The 19,889-nt window shown below is 36.7% G+C and overlaps 2 protein-coding genes, 1 long non-coding RNA gene and 1 pseudogene across 3 annotated transcripts in view; 1 reads left to right on the forward strand and 3 right to left on the reverse strand.

Annotated features, from left to right (window-relative positions):
- Positions 1-19,457, reverse strand: part of LOC564237 (uncharacterized) — a 144,879-nt gene extending 125,422 nt beyond the window's left edge. The window contains exons 1-7 of the mRNA XM_073944125.1: positions 19,393-19,457; positions 17,321-17,358; positions 7,864-7,992; positions 7,679-7,762; positions 3,436-3,780; positions 1,817-2,173; positions 1,237-1,338 (exon numbers count right to left, since the gene is read on the reverse strand). The gene's annotated coding sequence lies outside the window, so the exon portion shown is untranslated. The remainder of the gene's footprint in view (positions 1-1,236; positions 1,339-1,816; positions 2,174-3,435; positions 3,781-7,678; positions 7,763-7,863; positions 7,993-17,320; positions 17,359-19,392) is intronic.
- Positions 1-19,889, forward strand: part of LOC141381140 (uncharacterized) — a 693,969-nt gene that overhangs the window by 390,816 nt on the left and 283,264 nt on the right. The window lies entirely within an intron of this gene.
- Positions 1,094-19,455, reverse strand: zgc:112965. The gene is given in 9 exon segments (NM_001020706.1): positions 1,094-1,187; positions 1,189-1,338; positions 1,817-2,173; positions 3,436-3,780; positions 7,060-7,185; positions 7,679-7,762; positions 7,864-7,992; positions 17,321-17,358; positions 19,393-19,455. Coding segments are annotated over 5 exon segments (969 nt in total). The 5' UTR covers positions 7,142-7,185; positions 7,679-7,762; positions 7,864-7,992; positions 17,321-17,358; positions 19,393-19,455; the 3' UTR covers positions 1,094-1,152.
- LOC141381139 (uncharacterized) lies at positions 15,438-17,125 on the reverse strand (annotated as a pseudogene).

The raw sequence follows: 19,889 nt of genomic DNA on the forward strand, positions 1-19,889 counted from the left end.
GAGAATGCCTCTGTGTGACTGTGTCAAGAAGCACATCTGAAATCAGCGCACTGGTGTGGCAGGACCGGATGACCCTTTGGGAATAAGAATGCTGACTTTACCGTGCTCACAAGTACCTATCTAGTGTGAAGTTATGGTCACAGATTAGACATCAGAATTAAAGGCCATATTAGTAGCCATGCTCCTTGTAGAGGGAATACTGACATGAAGGCAATCAAGGAAGGCTTTGTAAGGAAAACCTTAACCGTTCAATTGCTCCACTTATTTAGATCCTTTTGGTGTGCCTAAAAAGACAAACAATTGACCAGTGTTACTTCACAGGGAAGCACTATGGATGTACTTTTCCTGAAACGACTTTCAGAAAGAAGTATGAAGGGCTGTAAAACAGAAGGTTGGGCCACATTAGTGGAGATCTTGGTGATTTACACTCTTGTTGGAAAAGAAAACCCTTCTCCATTTGAGGTGCAAGGACCAGATCAAAGGGAGTTATCGCAATTCTTAAAGGTTGTCTCTTAAGAATTTTTTTTCCAGTAGAAAGACAGCAGTTCCAGCCTCAGAGTGTTTCAAGAATCATTTAATAAGTGGTTTTCATCCAATCCTACTGGGACTGGATGCATGAATGAGAACCAGATGGACAAAGGGTCGTCTCTCGAGATGCAAACTGATCTACTTCTGCCTGGTTGAAAATTTATAAAAGGAGCTGTATCACCTTCAATCTCCATTCCCTGGGACTTAGCTCCTGCCTTGACAGGTTCTCCACTCCCTGGTTAAGATGCACAGGAATCTAATTTGCACGGACAAAGAACAGCTTTCCTTGGCCCCACAGAAGAATTTACATTGCCAGTATGGAGAGGCTGGCTCCTGGCTGATATGCAGCCAATATCTCCCTGAATCTCCAATGGGTTGCTCTTCATGGTAAATCACTTGGTTTCGAGCTTGAGCTAACCCTGAGATCCTGAAGATAATGTTTAAATGCTAGAAGCACTTATTGGACAGAAAAATGGTGGTGAAATTATGGAAGTTTGGAAGTCCGTGTGGGTCCTAGTGCACCAGAATTGCGGATGTACATTATAAAGATAGTTCAAAATGGGTGAACCATTTCCTTTAAAGAAATCCATGCATAATCATCCATTTATAACATGACTGACATGGCTAGCATGTTGTAAAAATTGAACCAAGGCAAAAACTTATTACAAACAAATAGACTAAACACTGACAGTTGCACATGCAATTGACCTTTATCAGGTGATCTGCTGTAGATCCAGACACAGGGCAGAAGCGCAGATCCACATGCAGAAATACAGAGTATCAACACCATTGTATGCAAAGCAGAGAAACCTGAGAGTCAGAAAGAGTTATGAAACAGTAAGATGCAGTATGTAATTCCTTATATTATTATTATTAGTGTTAGGAATGCATGAGTTTAATAATGCATGCAATGTGAGCAGGGTATTTGCTCATGGATCTATATTGCTTGTAGAAAGCTATAGTAGCTAACCATATTAGCTAATTTATAAACAAATAAGACCTTATAGTAATGCGTTACACTAGTCTGTCTGATATACATCAATACTCGTTTGGTATTTTACATTTCTATTACTGCCATTTTCCCTTTTAATCCAAATCAAATGGTCAAGAAAAAATGAACTTTTAAAATGCTGACACATTGATTTAATTTATTATTGACAGGATATTCTGAATACTTTGTGCAATCAGACATTTTTTATTCCAATTACTTCATCTAAAACTCTTCGCAATAACATCATTACCCGTGTATCAGACTGAATTATTATGTGCAGTTTTTATCATAACTCACTCAGTCTTCCCAGCACTACAGTAGCATTGGCTGATAAATCTCCAGCAAACACTTGACACATGTAAACTCCTTTATCCTCAGTTCTGACACTCTTCAGTCTGAGAGAGAAGTTTCCTTTGGGGATTTCAGCAGTGAAGAACTCAACTCTGCCTCTGAATTGTTCATCTCCCACCTCTGGCACAGCCTTATTGTTTTGGTAAAGCAGGATCAGAATATCTCCATCTTTATCTGTTTTCTTCCATGATACCTCTTCAATGTGTTCAGGTGTGATGTGAGAGTCTACAGAGCAGTTCAGAGTCACGTCCTCACCAACATGTATAGAAACAGATCGATTTGTTCCTGATACCAGCAAATGCTCTATGAAAACAAAAAAAGAAGGGTCTTGCTGCAGATCAACTACGCATGCTCTCATGCTGCATTCACACCAGACGCGGAAGAAGCAGGTGCACAGAGCTGGGCGCACCTCTGAAAGGATCTAGTGGACTCCAAACAAAATCAACACTGTTTTTCAGCTTTCATAAAAGCACATAAACACAGCTATTCTCTCAATAAAATCCCTGTTAGCCATTTAGCAATGAAGCTAGAGTCACTGGGAGGACAGAATCCCTGCCCATCACGCGAATCTGCATATGTTGTGAAGTGAATTTTATGCAAGAATGAAGCGAGTAGACTTAAAATGTTCACGTGTCAATTTATGCATGAATAGCTCAATTTATCTGCGCTTGACACATTTGGTGTGAACACAGCATCAGACCCGATTGGCTTTTAAAGGCTACAACTCTAACCCTACCCCTACCACCGCTCATATTGATGTGTCTTGCTCTATTGAGTGCATGGTGCCTGAGAGTGCATGTGCAGGTCTGCAGCCAGACACTATTGACATAACACCCTCTTTTAATGCTATCAGTCGATTGAATAGGCATTATCAGTGGTTATCAGCTCATAGATATGGGCCGGTAAGGGCAGACGGTAATAAAATACAATAAATGGGAAATGTAATAAATAATATAAATAATCAACATAGGCTCATTCTGCATGACGGTTTGCACACTTACCTCCACAAGAATGAATTTTCTGCTGCTACCAGTTTCTTCAGTGGCTCACCGTGTACATCAGCAGAATTGTGACGTGGTGCAGAGTGGACGATGACAGGGTTTGAGTCTGGCGTAGAACAGTTTCGGAAAGCAGGCAAGGCAAAAGCTAATTAAAGAAATAACTTGCTTTTGATTGCTCTTATTTATTTTTTTTTAAACTGACGGTTGGGTTTAGGGAAGGAGCAGGACGTGTCAATTAATGCTTTTGAACAAAAACTGAGGGTTGGGTTTAGGGAAGGAGGAGGACGGGCCAATTGGTGCTTCTGAAAAAAAAAACTGACGGTTGGGTCTAAGGAAAGAGGTCAATCAGAGTGGCCTCTAGTGGATTTCTGTGAGAAAATTATAAATTTGATACCTCATATAGCTGATTAACCATGTTGAATAACTCACAGCTCCATATCTATTAGCTGATAACAGCCATTTAATCGAGTGAAAACATTCGTATTCGCTGTATATAAAGGGTTAAAATATCAAAACAAAAATATGTGAATTCCATTTTTTTTACTTTTAGTTACTCTCACTCACCAACATCTTTTATCTTGATCACAGCTTCTCCAAAATTCTGCTGACTGTGAACTCTACACCTGTATTCTCCTTCATCTTGAGCTGTCAGATTGTCCAGACGGAGGGAGAAGTTTCCATGTTGAATCTCCTCAGTAAAGAAATGAGCTCTATCATGATAATCCTGCTGCTAGACCTCTGCTCGACTCTCACCATCTTGATACAGATGAATCAGAGTCTCTGAGTCTGCTCTTCTCCATTCCACCTCCAGATCCTCCACTGGTAAAGCTTCATCAACAAAACAGGGCAAAACCACTGAAGATCCCAGAGGAGCAGACAGAGGAGCAGAGGGACCACGAACAACTAACCCTGTAATTAAAAAGACAGTAAAACAAAAACGAAACTTTACTAAAAAATGGTCTTTCAGGATGATCATCATGATGGGTGAACGTTTTCTTGCTACACCTGTGGCCTGTTTCACAAACTAGTTGAAGAGTTTCAGAGTAGGTTTAGAGCTGACAACAACAAATAAATATATAAATAAAAAAACATCGATTTCACAACTCCAAACATTATCAGCCAAGGTTTTAAATCACTTAAAATTAAAAAAAGGGCCATTTTTAAATGAATAAATATAACAAAGTACATAAATGCATTGGATTAATAATAAATTAAATGTGAAGTGTAATATTGGCAGTGCATTTAAGAAATATGAACATTATATATACCCAACATTATACCTCTGGCAAATTCTCAATTAAAGTTTTTGATTAAAGGCAAATAAAAGCTGAGAAATATATATTTTTCTCACAATGGTGCCTCTTGTGCATTGCCTTATTATCTTTTAAGAGAAGCTGATGTCATTTCCAGTCAAAAAGGCTTGCTTGTTAAAAACAAGTAACTTTAAGTCAGAATTTGCCAGGGATATGAATCATTTCAGCCACGACAATTTTGTCTTTAAAAAGACTCTTGCACTGTGAACAAGTAATTTCTCAAACTGCAATGTCAGAAGACATACCCCATGTCAAGCTCAAGGATGGCATGGACAAAAAACAAAAGTCATACTAAAGTAAGTCTTAATTTTCACCATGAATAAACCACAGACAATAACATGAGAGAGAAAAAATAATATTCACTGCAACAAGCAAAAAGACAATAATAGACTTTTATTTTACTTTATATTTAGGAGCAGGTGGTGCCACAAATATTATTATAATAAGATCTATTCGCTTTAGTAAAAAAAAAAATAAAAAAAATTTAAAAAAAAACACTAATAAATAAATACAAAAAGAGCGTAATTTAATTAACTATTTGTTTATTCTCTGACTAATTATGTATAAAATCATTTAGGTGTCATCCGCGATCATCGAAATTACTGACATCAAATGATTCTGTTGTCTGATCTTCAGATAAGCGAACTTAAACAAATCGAGCATGTCTACATGATGTGGCAAAAAATAAACAAATGACTGCAGCACAATGAACACTTACTTTTAGGGGCGGACTGGCCATCTGGCAAGAAGGGCTGGACCAATTTTTAAATGTGGGCCGGTCAGTTTTTTTATTTTTTTTAATATGTATTGTTTTTAAGTGCAAACAGCTTTTATCTCTTGCTAGATGTGATATTATGATGATGATAATAAAATAATAATATTAAATGTTAAGCATTTGGCCCAATCGGCAACTGCCGCCTGGTTTCAAGATGGGCCGACCCAATCCAAGGTTCCCCGGACATTATCAAAATCTGGCAAGAAAGTCATATTATTTCACCATCTTTACACCAAAATAAATAGTGAATGTGCGTTTCCGTGGGTGGGGCTGTGTCGGTGTGGTAATGTGGGCTGGTGTGGCAACAGTGCCAGGGCTGAATTTTTGTCCCAGTCCGCCCCTGCCTACTTTTACTTTTATTGAACACATCAGTGCGATGACTTAGCACTGTATGATCATCACACAGTTATAGAATCAGACAAGAATCCCAGCATTATACGTTACAATCAATCATTACTGTGGTAATAGTAATAAAGTAGAAAGCAATATAGGACAGTGTAACAAACCAGCAAGTACACATTAAAGAATCTTTCATCAATAATTTAATATGCACATGTTAATTTTTTCCACTGTTTTTCATATTGCTTACAACTTCATTATTATGTACCTTTATTATTATTATTTATTTATTTTAAATCTGTGTCATTGACAAACTTTTAATAGTATTATCTCAATTTAGCCTAAACCATTTATCGGGTAAACTTAGTTCTAATTTTAGTTAAAATCTATTAACTTTTGGGGGAAAACTGTATACATTCACTTTTGAAAATGTTGTTTAATTATTATTAGTTGTAATTTTATTTATTTATAAAAGCTTATTTAAATTCACATCTTTTAAATAAATTTTCTTACTAATGAGCTAAATGATGACAGCTCTCTTTCCTCCCATCTTTAACACTTGAATAAGTATGCATGAAATCATTTACGTACCATCAGCGATCATCAGAATTACTGTCATTAAAACAATCTTCGGTTGATGCATCTTCAGATAAGCGAAATTAAACCAAAACGAGCATGTCTACATGACTGGAGATATCACTGCTGACAGACAGAGCTGCTCGTGCGATGCGACAAAATGAAAACTTGCTTTCACTTTCACTTCAGCCGCTTTCACGGTCTCTATGGTTACTGTTTTTTTCAATGTCTGCTTGTACTATCTTTTTGTTGCAATTTTTGTAAAGTGTCCTTCAGCTCTGGAAAGGCGTTATTTAAATTAAAAAAAAAAAACTATTACTGTTATTATTATTATTTTTTGTAAAGGCATCGATAGTCATTCATTGTTACAGTGTGCTCATTTAGATAAAACATGACATAAACATTTAACATTCAACGCTTTTGAACAAGTCAAATCTGAATTTCTCTATATAAAAACATGCATGAAAACAGAACAAGCATGATGGAGATGTCTTTAATATTTTTGTCACGATGTGGATAATTTAATTATATATAATATTTATAATAATCATAATAATATCATTTGTATTATTAAAGCTTCAAAACTTCTTCAACAGTTTTGGCAGCAAGTCTTTATTCCTCTCTTGTTAATTAAACTATGCAGTGCAGCATTTTATTTCTGAAACTGCACAGTCATGTTTAGGATGACGATGCAAAAAAGCTCATACTGTAAAGGATGGTTTTACTTTTGCGATGAGATAAGTATGCCATGTTCATAATTAAATAAGTAGAAATCACACACACACACACTGCATTAATTAGGTTTAAAACAAATTGCTCCCCACCACAATATATAACATGACAACATATTAATTACTGCATCGAAAAGCCAATTGTATACTTTTTGTGTTTTATTTATTTATGCGTTTATTGTTCTTTTTTTCTTTATTTATTAATTAATCAGGCAAAATATAGGGAGGGCGATAACACAATTATAACGCCAATAATAAAACAGATCAACTTTTGGGGAGAAAACAACTATTCTATTTATTTTATTATTTTTATTGTTTATTTTATTTATTTTTGAAAGCTTATTAAAATTCGCATCTCTTAAATATGTTTTCTTACTAATGAGCTAAATGATGACAGCTCTCTTTCCTCCCAACTTTAACACTTGAATAAGTATGCATGAAATCATTTACGTACCATCAGCGATCATCAGCATTACTGTCATTAAAACAATCTTCGGTTGATGCATCAGATAAGCCAAGTTAAACAAAACGAGCATGTCTACATGACTGGAGATATCGCTGCTGACAGACAGAGCTGCTCGTGCGTTGCGGCAAAATGAAAACTTTCACTTTCAGTTTAGACGCAAGTATAATTTCAGATGAGACGCATATGCTGGACAATGAACACATCACCGCGATGGTGTAAGTACTGTATGAGCACACCGAAATATAATCAGACAATCACAGCATTAAAGTGTCATCATAAATAATGCAATGCAAATAAAGTATAATGAACCAATAAAATTAACTATTTATCACACATTTTAAAGATTGAACTTTAAATTGTCTCATTAAAATGCACTCTAGTCTATTATTTTCACGACTTATGTAGTCTACTTCTCTATCTCTCAATCTGTTAACTTTGCAGAAATGTTCTGATGGATAAAATCAAGCCCTGATCAACATTGTATTTCTCATACTCCACAACAGAAAGTACATTTGACTATAAGTCATTTCAGCTTGCCTCACATTATCATAATGTTACGTTTAACAATCATAAAATGACAGCATAAAGACAAATGATTTATATTTACCAATGTGTGGATCACTTGCTGTTTGTCAGTGCCTCATCAAAAGGAGTGACCGTTTTGTTGTAAAACAGCGTCCTCTGCTGGAAACTCCAATCAAAAATCAAACACTTGATATTTATGGTTGGAAGACCTGATGTAAATACTCAACCATGGCTTCTGTTCTGGGATGGACATAAGGTAGATTTTACCTTTAGGTAGGGTAGCACCAGGCAGCAGGTCAAAGGCACAATCACATACTCAACATGATGAAAACTGGGTTGTTGCGGTCTAACTGAAGACATCGCTGCATGCATTGAATGCCTTCTTCTTGGGAGTTTCTGGAGGAAATAAAGGCAGGGCTTATTTGAGTGTCCAGGTTCAGGTAGTTTCTAAAAACAGCTCAAGAAACAATTATTCACAATTAATCACCAGTATTTCAGTTTACTGAAGAAGAATGCTTAAAGAGTGTGTCCCAGGATTCAATCCAGCATGAAGGTCTCCAACACAAGAAAAACTAAATAAATTCTCTCGATTTAAAAAAAAAGAGGCTATTTTTACATGCTTTCAGACATAACACTGGTAGTGACAAGGCTGTCAAATCACAGAATAGTGATGCGTGGATGGCGGTTATATCTGCGGGCACTGTGGATAATCCACGGGTAAGGCGGGTTGGGTAAAAAAAAAATACATTATGATTAATTGCTGATGGGTCGCGGGTGGATAACAATAAATATTAGTGATTTTTGCTTTGTATTTTTTTAAAACATTCTGTAAAATACAATGGTTTTAATATATTGTTGCAACACAGACTTATTCTGAAAATGTAGTCCCATGGATGTTTCTGGAGACCGCAAATTATGTAGCCGAAGGTACACATGGCTGCATTTCATCTTTCTTAAGGGAACGCTACAGGCGGTATGACGCTGTTCCTTTTCACGCGTGTGCAGGGCTTTCCCGCTGCAACCAGTTTGTCCTCGTTTGTATGTTGGCAGACTTGAGATGCAGGGAGGAATTGACCACAATGATGACAGGGTTCGAGTCCAGGGAATAGCGGTTCCAGAAATCAGATAATCATTAAAATGAACAAGTGAATACCAGGGTGAAAATGTGGTAAAATCTGAAAATGTGGTAAAAATCAGACGAGGGCTTTTCTTTTCTGGACGGCTTTTGTTGGTTGGCTTTAGGGACGCAAGTGGTTTGACTAGTTCTGCACAAGACTTTTGGCCAGCGGAGAAATTAAAATGGTCGTGCCCAACTGAGTCTGGTTCTCTCAAGGTTTTTTTTCTTCACTCCCATCAGGTGAAGTTTTTTTTCCCTCTCCGCTGTCGCCACTGCCTCGCATGGTTCAGGATTGGTAGAGCTACGCATCGATGAGTTGGCTCTTCAGTGTTTGAACTCTCAGTAATGATTAAATCACACTGAACTGAGCTAAACTGAACTGAACTTAAACATTAAAAACTGAACTACACTGTTCCAGTTACTGAACCACACTGTTCCAGTTACTATGACCATTTATGTGAAGCTGCTTTGACACAATCTACATTGTAAAAGCGCTATACAAATAAAGCTGAATTGAATTGACTAGTTAATCGATAAAATTGGTTGGGTTTAGGGGAGAAGGGTGAGTCGATTGAATGGTCGGTCCGGTCGGCTAGTCATTCAGTCAGTCAGTCAGACAGGCAGGCAGTCAGCGGCCTCTGGTGGGTTTACGTGAGAATAGCGCGCGCGAACAGCACTCTCGAGAGAAATTTGAGATATGATAAAGCATACACAGCCTCACAAATAAACAAACTGTATAAAATAAGTTTAAAAAAATTTTTCCCAGGCTATAACATGACAGAAATAGATTAATTACTGCAACAAAGAGACAATAAATGGCATTTTAGGATATTGTATTTATTCATGTAATTATTAATTAATCGTTCAAGCAATGTATACAGGGGGGAAGGAGGGACTGATGATTACAGCATATCAATTCACATTTGTTTAAAAAAATTACAATTAAATTAATAATATATATTTAAATAACTTAATTATTCAAAATAATATCCCTATTTAAATACACACTTTTCTTTCAAATAAGAAAAAAAACAGCTCTTTTCTCTTTAACACTAAACTTTAGCACTTTTATAATTATGCAGGAAATTATTTATGTACCATCAGTGATCAGCAAAACTATTCACATTAAAAACAACGCATCTTCAGACATGCTAAATTCAGCAAAACGAGCATGTCTAAATTAAAGAATGAAAACTTACTTTCACTTTCAAAATGATGGAAAAACAGACCCCTGTGTAATGAACACATCAGCAAGATGATTTTAGCATGTCTACTGTATGATCACAGAAAACTAATCAGACAATAATCACAGCATTACACTGTCGAAAGACTCACAACAAACCATTACTGCAATTAAAAACTAAAGTAATAAACAATATACAGCAACTATGCATGCACACACATTAATAAGCAACAAAACAACATAAAATCAGCCATCAAGAGTATTGAAATTAAAAGAGTATTTAAAAACAGTATTAAAATAACTTCATCATAAAGGGTGAACTTAAAAATGATGTTGTGCATTATTCTCAGCCAAGGTCACAATATATGAAGTGTACTTGTAAACATTATATTGATCTGTAAACCTTTCAGAAATGTTCTGATGAATAAAAAAATCTTATAGTCCACAATAAAAGTACATTTAATTTCAAAATGCCACTCATCAAAACACCTTTAATCTTGATAAAATAATGGCACAATGTCAAATCATTTATTATTACCAATGCATGGGCTACTTGTTTCCAAAGCTTGTTCCTGGAGGCCCACCAACAGTACACAATTTGGATATCTCCCTTATCCGACCCATTCATTTCAAGTTTTGGAGTCTCTTCTGATGTTCTGATGAGTTCATTCAGACGTGTTTGATTAGGAAGAGGATGAAAATGTGTACTGCTGGTGTCCCTTCAGGAACAGGGTTGGGAAACATTCACTTATCCAAGGGGATTTTCATTTTGTTGTAAAATAGCGTCCTCTATTGGAGACTCAATGTCACAGCAACAAATGGAAAGTGCTTGATTTTTATGGTTGGCGTAAACCTTGGAGAAAAACCTCATGTGAAAACTCATCCATGGCTTACTGTTCTGGGATGGACAAGGGGTAGATTTTCCCTTTAGGTCGGGTAGCACCAGGCAGCAGGTCAAAGGGACAGTACCATGGTCAACATGGCAATATCTGGTTGTTGCTGTCTTACATCCTGGAGTGCCCCATACTCAGATGCTGTTTTCTACCTTCTTGAACATATCTGGGGTCTCAACATTGGTAGAAATAAGGTGAAGGCAGAGCTTATTTGGCCACTGAACATATGCTGGTATTCAATAATTTAATATGGTGATAATGAACATGTACAATATTGATATCGTGGGCACTTCAAAATAGTGTGTTTGGGAATATTTCAACTAGTAGAGGGCCTTTAAAGAATATTCAGGTTATTGAATTTCAGTGGTTGTTCATCACAGCACCAAATGTTTCAAGATTAATAGGCGATTTATTTCCAAATAATAATGTATTCACATGCTAATCTGCCCTACGACAATAACAATCCACAGACTATTTATTGGCTTTTTGTTCATTAACTGCATACAGTGAGGTTTTATTAATTTAGATTGGTTAATTAAACTAATGTCAATGTAATGACAACTACAAAAGCATTTATTAATCTTAGGTGATGGTCATTTCTTAGTTAAGGCCTAGAACGACTTTTTAAAGTAGTAATTGTTTTATTAAATAGAGTACATAACTTATAAAATACAGAGCTGACTTTAACACAGCTGTAATGTGGCTATTTTGAACTGCTGATTATAATGCACAACCGCAGCATCACAACTGCAGATCCCGTGTAACCACACCAGCCTAGAACCTCCAGAACCCTCATCTTCACCCACAAGATCGTCTGAGGCCAGCCACCTGTGCATCAGTTTGCAGAACAAGTCATTTCTGCACAAACTATCAGACATCATCTCAGGAAAGCTCATCTGCATGCTCATCATCCTCATTGAGTCTCAAACTGACTGCAGATCATCATTATAACCAACTTGAAATGGCAAATGATCCCATCTGATGGTGTTTGGCACTTTAGAGAGATGTTCTCTTCATGGATGAATCATGGTTTTCACTGTGTGACAGTGTGTACGGCGTCGTGTGGGTGAGTGGATTGCTGATGTCAGTGTTGTGAATCGAGTGGCCCATGGTGGTGGTGGTGGGATTATGGCATGGCAAGCCTATGTTATGGACACGGGTTATTGATGGTATTTCAAATGCACAGAGAAACCGCATTGCGATCCTAAGGCTTATTGTTGTGCGAATATCCAGCAACTTCGCACAGCTATCAAAAAGAAATGTACCAACACTCGACATGGCACAATTAATAACCTGATGACCTCCATGTGAAGGAGATGTGTGGCACTACGTGAGGAAAATGGTGGTCACACCAGATACTGACCGGTTTCCTGACTATTTTACAATGACAGGTGTCAGTGTGAAAACCTTTCCTTTCAATGGCTTTGACTAACCGTGCCGCCACTTCAAGATACCACTCTAGGCGATTGCCTCCATTGCATAGGTTTACATCTGCCACTGAAGCCAAGATTTATTCATTCATTTTGGCAACAACCTTATGGGTTTCCACTGAGTGGTACAGTATGGTATGGTAGGCTTTTATGGACATTTCAACTGTCAAAAGGTACCAAAATCGAACCGTACCATACCACTTTTTTGTTTTCATGAACAAACTGCCATGGTGTACTATTATTATCACCTTTTGGACTATTATGAACTCATAATAACGAAAATACTTTCTAACAGAGGTTACATTTGCATCTGACTGTGGGCTATATGTTGCATGCTGTTTTTGAACCCAAATAAGGACTTAATGTATGCTGTGTGTTAGAGATGCGCGGATGGGCTATTATTTCATCCGCAACCGCATGACAAAAATCATCATCCGTCCGCCATCCATCCACAGTAACATTTTTGACCAATTTTTAAAACCGCACCCGCTCGCCATCTGCTGATTGGGCTCTTTATTTGAATGGCTTATTCCTTTTTATTATTAAATAAATGTTTCTTTATTGATCATTATAGAATAGAGAATGACTTTAATGTAGACATGCAGTTAATCCAAACGTGCAAGTCATTAATTGACGACGCTTTGAAGTGACGCTAAAGATACGAGGATGTGTCTTTTCACTTGATTCGATTCCTCGGTCCTTGAGTCTTTTCCTTGCGTCCTTCCCTCGAACGTGGGGTGGAAGTACGAGGAAAGAAAGCAAGGAAAGGAAACGAGGATGCACAAATAAGAAATGAGAAGCACCCGAGCTCTCAGAATATCAGCAGTGAACTCCGTCTCCAATCGGCGCACAGGGACAAAAATAAATAAATAGCCTAAATTAAACGCACTGTAGCTACTATACAACTTTTTTATTGTAGCCTAATAGAAAACGCATTGACACATCATTTCAACATGCTGCTATTTAGCCTACTACTAAATGCCTATTTCACTTTATTTTTTAGTAAATAGATAGAATAATAAGTCATTTACATTATAGCCTAATAATGTTTACATTTGTAGTTGTCCATAGCAACCCCAAAAACGTAACTGCTTGCCTTGCACATCTAATTAATGGGCACAGTTTTTCGACTATTTATTTATTTATTTATTTTTTATTTTTTGCTGTGGATGTTATTGAGCTTGTAGAAATCGGAAGTAACACCAGTTCTGCGACACAGATGAACCTTTACTGATATCCCTATTAGACAATGCCTATTTTATATGCCAAAAGAAACAACAGGCAGTAAAAAAATCTTAACATAAATATCTTAATGTAGGCATAGGCTATCGCTATATATCGCATGCTTTGGCAAACAGTTGAAAATTTTTTTAATAAAAACGTCATATCGTGCCTTAGCCTTGTAGGCTCAGTCACTCCCACAATTATAAATTAAATTAGAAAAATAGATATTCCATCCCTCTTTGAGCGAACATAAAGTCTGACCAGGCTAAAATGCATGTATGACAACTGCCCCAATAACCCATGGACTTAGGATCATCCCCATTCCCCTCAAACTTGAAGCATAACGAAATACTACGCCATTACAGTTGTGACAAAGAAATTCTGGCAAAATAACCTTAGCCTCAGAACGTAAAAGCGAGGCCAACATGTCTAGAATAGAATAGGCTAAACCAATATGAACGTAAAATTATCAGCTGACTGAACTCAAAAGTTTATATTTAACATATGTGTAGCCTAAATAACATAGGCTAATTGGTTTAATATGCCTGACCTTAGGTCTAGTTTGATTTTTTCTTGGCACAATGCAGGAATAAAATAGCATCTACAGTGTCAGGATTCAGACGGGAGCGACTGCATAGCCACTATAATGCGCCCTGCTGCACTGAAGGAGCGCTCGCTCGCAGCACTTGTTGCTGAAATGCATAGAATTCTCTTGGAAAGGTGCTGTAGTCGTGGGAATGACTGGCCTTATTTCTCCCAAAAGGAAAGTAGATTTTCCTCTGCTGATCCATCTATACGGAAGTTTGTAGAGGAATACTTCTGTACTTCATCCAGAATTAGTGTATCCGATTCCTCCTCCCATTCTGTGAAGTCAGCTAGGCTTTTTCGTTGGTGTGCCAGCTATGCCTATAAAAACAGTACAACCGCCCACCACCCGCCCGAATTTAATTAAAATATAATTTCTTCGTAACGTCATCCGCGGAGTTCGCGGCTATAACCGCCAACCGCGCATCTCTACTATGTGTAGTTCTTCTGTAAATGGTTACATATCAAAGACTGTAATGCTGTGTTCACACCAGACGCAGAACGCGCGGATAAAATCGCGATATTCGAGCGTAAATAGCCGCGTGAACATTTGAGGTAACTTGTTTCATTTGCGCATCAAATCAGATTCATTTGCGCATGAAATTTATTATTCACGTGTTTGCATTGACTTAACATGTAAATCACTCGCGCTTGACGAGCGTTCCGCGTCTGGTGTGAACGCAGCTTGAGGGTCTGTATGTGTTTATATACACATTACATTTATTTATTTATTTTATATAATCGCAGACGTTAGAGTAGGCTATTTCGCATCATTGATCTGCAGTTATAATCGAATCCTGTTCATAGTAGTGAACATTTATACACGAGTATCTATGTGTATGAAGCGTCTGTTTTGTAAGAAGTGCTTCTCACATGATATGTGAACGACCCGTACAGCTATACTTTGACATTTCCTCAAACGAGAATGACATTGACTGAAACTTTGTCCTACACTACACCCACCGAAAGGATACCATTGGTACTTTTATGCAGTGGAAATGCAAGCCTGACAAAGGTGACCCATACCGACCCGTACCGTACTCTACCACTCCATTAATACATGAAAACATGTGATATAAAAAAAGTTGCTCTGCTAAAATGCAAAACATATACATTTGTTTTTTCAACCAATTAGGTAAATTCAGTAGTCATGGAACAAGTTCAACATCAAATAAAAGAAACTATTGATAAATGAATCAAACACTCAATATAAACGGATAGACCCCCTGCCCCTCGCTACATTAACACCAAACATTCTGCTTTTGTCCAGTTTCATGAGTCCTATCAACTGCAACAAATGAGTGTAACTCTTTAGATGCTGATCACGGTTTCTCTCGTGTGAATCCTCTCATGTTTTTTTTCCGGATATGTAGCTGATTGAATCTCTTGTCACAGTGTGAACACTTGAAAGGTTTCTCTCCAGTGTGAATCTTCTGATGTTTTCTTAAACTTAACTGTGTTGAAAAACTTTTTCCACACACAGAACATGAATAAGGCTTCTCCTTTGTATGAGCTCTAAGATGGATCTTCAGATATGTGGCTCTTAAAAATGTTTTGCTGCATTGATCACATTTGTGTGATTTTTCTCCAGTGTGGATCAAAATGTGTTTATTAAAACTTGATGACCCTCTGAAATTCTTCCCACACTGAGTACATGTGTACGGTTTCTCTCCAGTGTGAATCCGCTCATGTTTTTTAAGATTTCCTAACTGACTGAATCTCTTGTCGCAGTGTGAACACTTGTAAGGTTTCTCTCCAGTGTGAATCCTCTGGTGCAGTTTCAAATGTTGAGCACTAATAAAAGTCTTCTCACACTCAAAGCACATATACTCTTTCACACCAGTGTGAATCTTCTGATGTACTCTTAAATATGACTGCCTTGAAAAACTCTTTCCACACACAGAACATGAATAAGGCTTCTCCTTCGTATGAACTCTAAGATGAGCCTTCAGATTTGCAGCTTTCAAAAATGTTTTACCGCATTGATCACATTTGTGTGTTTTCTTTCCAGTGTGGATCAACATGTGCTGATGAAGGCTTGATGAGTATCCGAAACTCCTCCCACACTTAGCACATGTGTACGGTTTCTCTCCAGTGTGAATAATCATGTGTTGAGTAAGGGATGATGATTGTGTGAAGCTCTTTCCACACTGAGTACATGTGTACGGTTTCTCTCCAGTGTGAATCCTCTGATGGACCTTCAGATCTGTAGCTGTCAAAAATGGTTTACCGCATTGATCACATTTGTGTGTTTTCTCTCCACTGTGGAGCTTCATGTGTTGATTAAGACTTGATAATCCTCTGAAATTCTTCCCACACTGAGTACATGTGTATGGTTTCTCTCCAGTGTGAATCCTCTTATGTAAATTCAAGTTTCCTAGCCGATTGAATCTCTTGTCGCAGTGTGAACACTTGTAGGGCTTCTCTCCAGTGTGAATCCTCTCATGTACTTTCAGAGTTGATAACTGACTGAATCTCTTGTCACAGTGTGAACAATTGAACGGTTTCTCTCCAGTGTGAATCCTCTCATGTATTTTCAGGACTGATAAATGACTGAATCTCTTGTCGCAGTGTGAACACTTGTAAGGTTTCTCTCCGGTGTGAATCCTCTCATGTCTTTTCAGAATTGATAACTGACTGAATCTCTTGTCGCAGTGTGAACACTTGTAAGGTTTCTCTCTAGTGTGAATCCTCTCATGTGTTTCCAGGCATCTTACATAACAGAATCTCTTGTCGCAGTGTGAACACTTGTAAGGTTTCTCTCCAGTGTGAATGCTCTCATGTCTTTTCAGAATTGATAACTGACAGAATCTCTTGTCGCAGTGTGAACACTGGTAAGGTTTCTCTCTGGTGTGCACAGTCTGGTGCCTTTTCAAATGATCAGCTCTAGTAAAAGTCTTCTCACAATCCAAGCACATATACTTTTTCTCACCACTGTGGATCTTCTTATGTTTTACTAAACTTGACTGCATTTCAAAACTTATTTCACACACAGAACATGAAAGAGGCTTCTCTTTTGTATGAGCCCTAAGATGTGTCTTCAGCTGTAAAGCCCTCAAAAATGTTTTGCCACATTGATCACGTGTGTGTGTTTTCTCTCCACTGTGGATCTGAGGATCCAAAACTCTTCCCACACTGAGTATGTGTACGGTTTCTCTCCAGTTTGGATCCTCGTGTGAATCTCAAGACTTTTCCATACCAAACATTTTCCACATAGAGTGCGCATAAAACAATTCCTCTTTCTATTTTTTCATAAGGTAAATACATTCAGTTGGTAAATAATGTACTTTACCAGATCATCTTCAATCTTCTCATTCTCTTCAGTAAAGTCTGAAATCAAATTGGAAAAAAAAAGCTTTTAGTCAATCATAAAAATCTGAGCAAACTGAAGTGAAAAGACATTGGAGACAGTGACAAAACAAACCTTCATTTTGACACATTTTTACAAATCTCTCTGTCAAAATCAATATCACGTTTATAACAGGTATTAAGGATCAGGGCTGCATTACCTGATAACATCTATTATGCAATGAAGACTATTTTATTCTGGGTCTACCCAGCCAAAATTCCTTGAACTTCCTGAACTGCTCAAAATTTCTCCTGGTTTGTCTCTTTTTCAACTCACAACTGGAAAAAATGGTTCATTGCAAATTATTACAAACAAGTTATGTAATCTGAATTTAAACAAACAAAAAGGACTGGTGTTCTGCTGTTTGTGTGTGAACGTGGAATTTATGTGTAGTGTTTTGACAAAATGAGCCTTCATTTTGAAATTGTGCTTAAGCAATCGTAAAAAAAAAAACTGTAAGCAAAAAAAAGTGTTTTTGTTTTTATCAGATTAATAAAAAAGAAATAAAATGACCCAAATAATTAATTAATCGCAATAAACATTAGTTATTAGTAAACGTGTATAATCAGGTGAATATAGTCCTATTTACCATCATGGATGTCTTTAAAAGGTAAGGAGCTAACTGGAAAAGGGTTAGAGTTAGATTTTTTATTCTCTAAAAGTGTGCTGTAAACACGTAAACCTGTATAACCATAAATACATAATTAGATGTGTAGTTTACGATTATGTCTTAGAGAGAACTGAGCAAGACTACAGCCATGGAGCAAAGCAAAGCAGAGTGAACAGGGCTATGTGAAAATACAGCCATGGTATGTGGACATTTATGGTATGCTCCTGAGAAGCCTGAAAAATAGAGAAGGGACAGAGCCTCCGAGAATAACATGAAAAGTGTAACATGACTCTAAACACCTGTCAATGCATGAAGTTTATACTGGACCCATTAAGTGGAAACACTATGCTAAACTGGACAAATACATTGATCTGTGATCCATACGCACGTGACCTTCAGATTTTTTTATATATATATATATATATATATATATATATATATATATATATATATATATATATATATATATATATATATATATATATATATTTTTTTTTTTTTTTTTTTTTTTTTACATGTTGGTTCAATCATATATCTGTACAATGTTGTATAAATTAAAATGTCAGATTTATTCATATAGCATCAACATCAGCAACAGAAAAGATTATCATTTTTCACAGCATTAAATATTTATTTTAATTTAGCATGTACAGGTTATAATTCATGTTTAATAAAACCAAATGTTTCTTGCAGTAATGTTTTGGTAATAAATGGAAAGCAAATTACATGCGTCTCCTTCCTCTTTTTGGCTGATCTGAAAAATGGTCTGAAATGGTCAAAACCATAATGTGATCTGAACCGTGAGATTTGTGAACTATTGAACCACTATTAATTACACATCAGCTTAACCTGTCAAAACATTATATAAGCTGTGATTTATCTGGACATTTTCTGGACTATTTGCATTAAAAAAACTGAAAAATGTCTTTACTCAACATTCACTTCTTCAAAACTTATCAGGGTTTCTTTACTCTGTTGAACACAAAGGAAGATATTTTGGTTTCAGCTTTTCTCAAACTATCTTCTTTAGCAGAAGATAAGATAAGATAATGAGTAAAGAAACTCATAAATGTTTAGAATAAAGCACTTGCGGAAAAGTAAACGACGAGTAAATCTTCATCTTTGGTTGAATTATTCATTTTAAACAGTTTTCTTCAGCATATCTCTGAAATCACTTCCTAAATACATTATATAGAAATACAAATAAAAAGTACATTCGTGACATTAGTATAAGAAACTATAAATATCGCTTAAATATTTACCTAATAATGCTAACGTTATGCAAGTTATCAATGTTAGCAATGATCAACAAAACAGATCAACCCGCAAGATATAGCATTCGCACTCAATCACATTCACACACTCGCAAACCTTACAAAGGTCAGATTTAATACATTTAACTTACTTTATATAGAAGAACAACATACAGTAGCAAAGGTAAAGTTTGGCATCCGTCGGCAACTCCAGTGCGCTAATTCACTCTCCAACTCATATAATAAACATTTGCCTGCACGCCGACCAGCGAATGCTGATTGGCTGCCTGTGGCTCAGCGAATGCTGATTGGCTGTCTGTGACTCGGGGAATGCTGATTGGATGTGAATCAGTCTTGGTAAAAAAAAAGTCTGGTCAGAAAAGTAAGTTACTTCGTTTTTCGTTTTACTCGACTGTTTTATGCAGCTGAATGTTTGAGCCTTTCAGACAAAAAGTAAAGTGAAAAGCCTCAGACTTAAGTAAATATAATTGTACATTAGTGCTATTCTCTACTGCATGAGCAACAGGACACAGGAGAATAAAGTTCAACATCCTTCAGTGATAAAATAAAGGAAAGAAGAAACACAAATGCTGGATCCGATTTGGTTATTAAAATGACATTTTATACAATTTGGTCTTAAAGTTATTTT

The sequence above is a fragment of the Danio rerio genome, chromosome 3 (genome assembly GCF_049306965.1).
Source record: "Danio rerio strain Tuebingen ecotype United States chromosome 3, GRCz12tu, whole genome shotgun sequence".
Taxonomy (NCBI): Eukaryota; Metazoa; Chordata; class Actinopteri; order Cypriniformes; family Danionidae; genus Danio; species Danio rerio.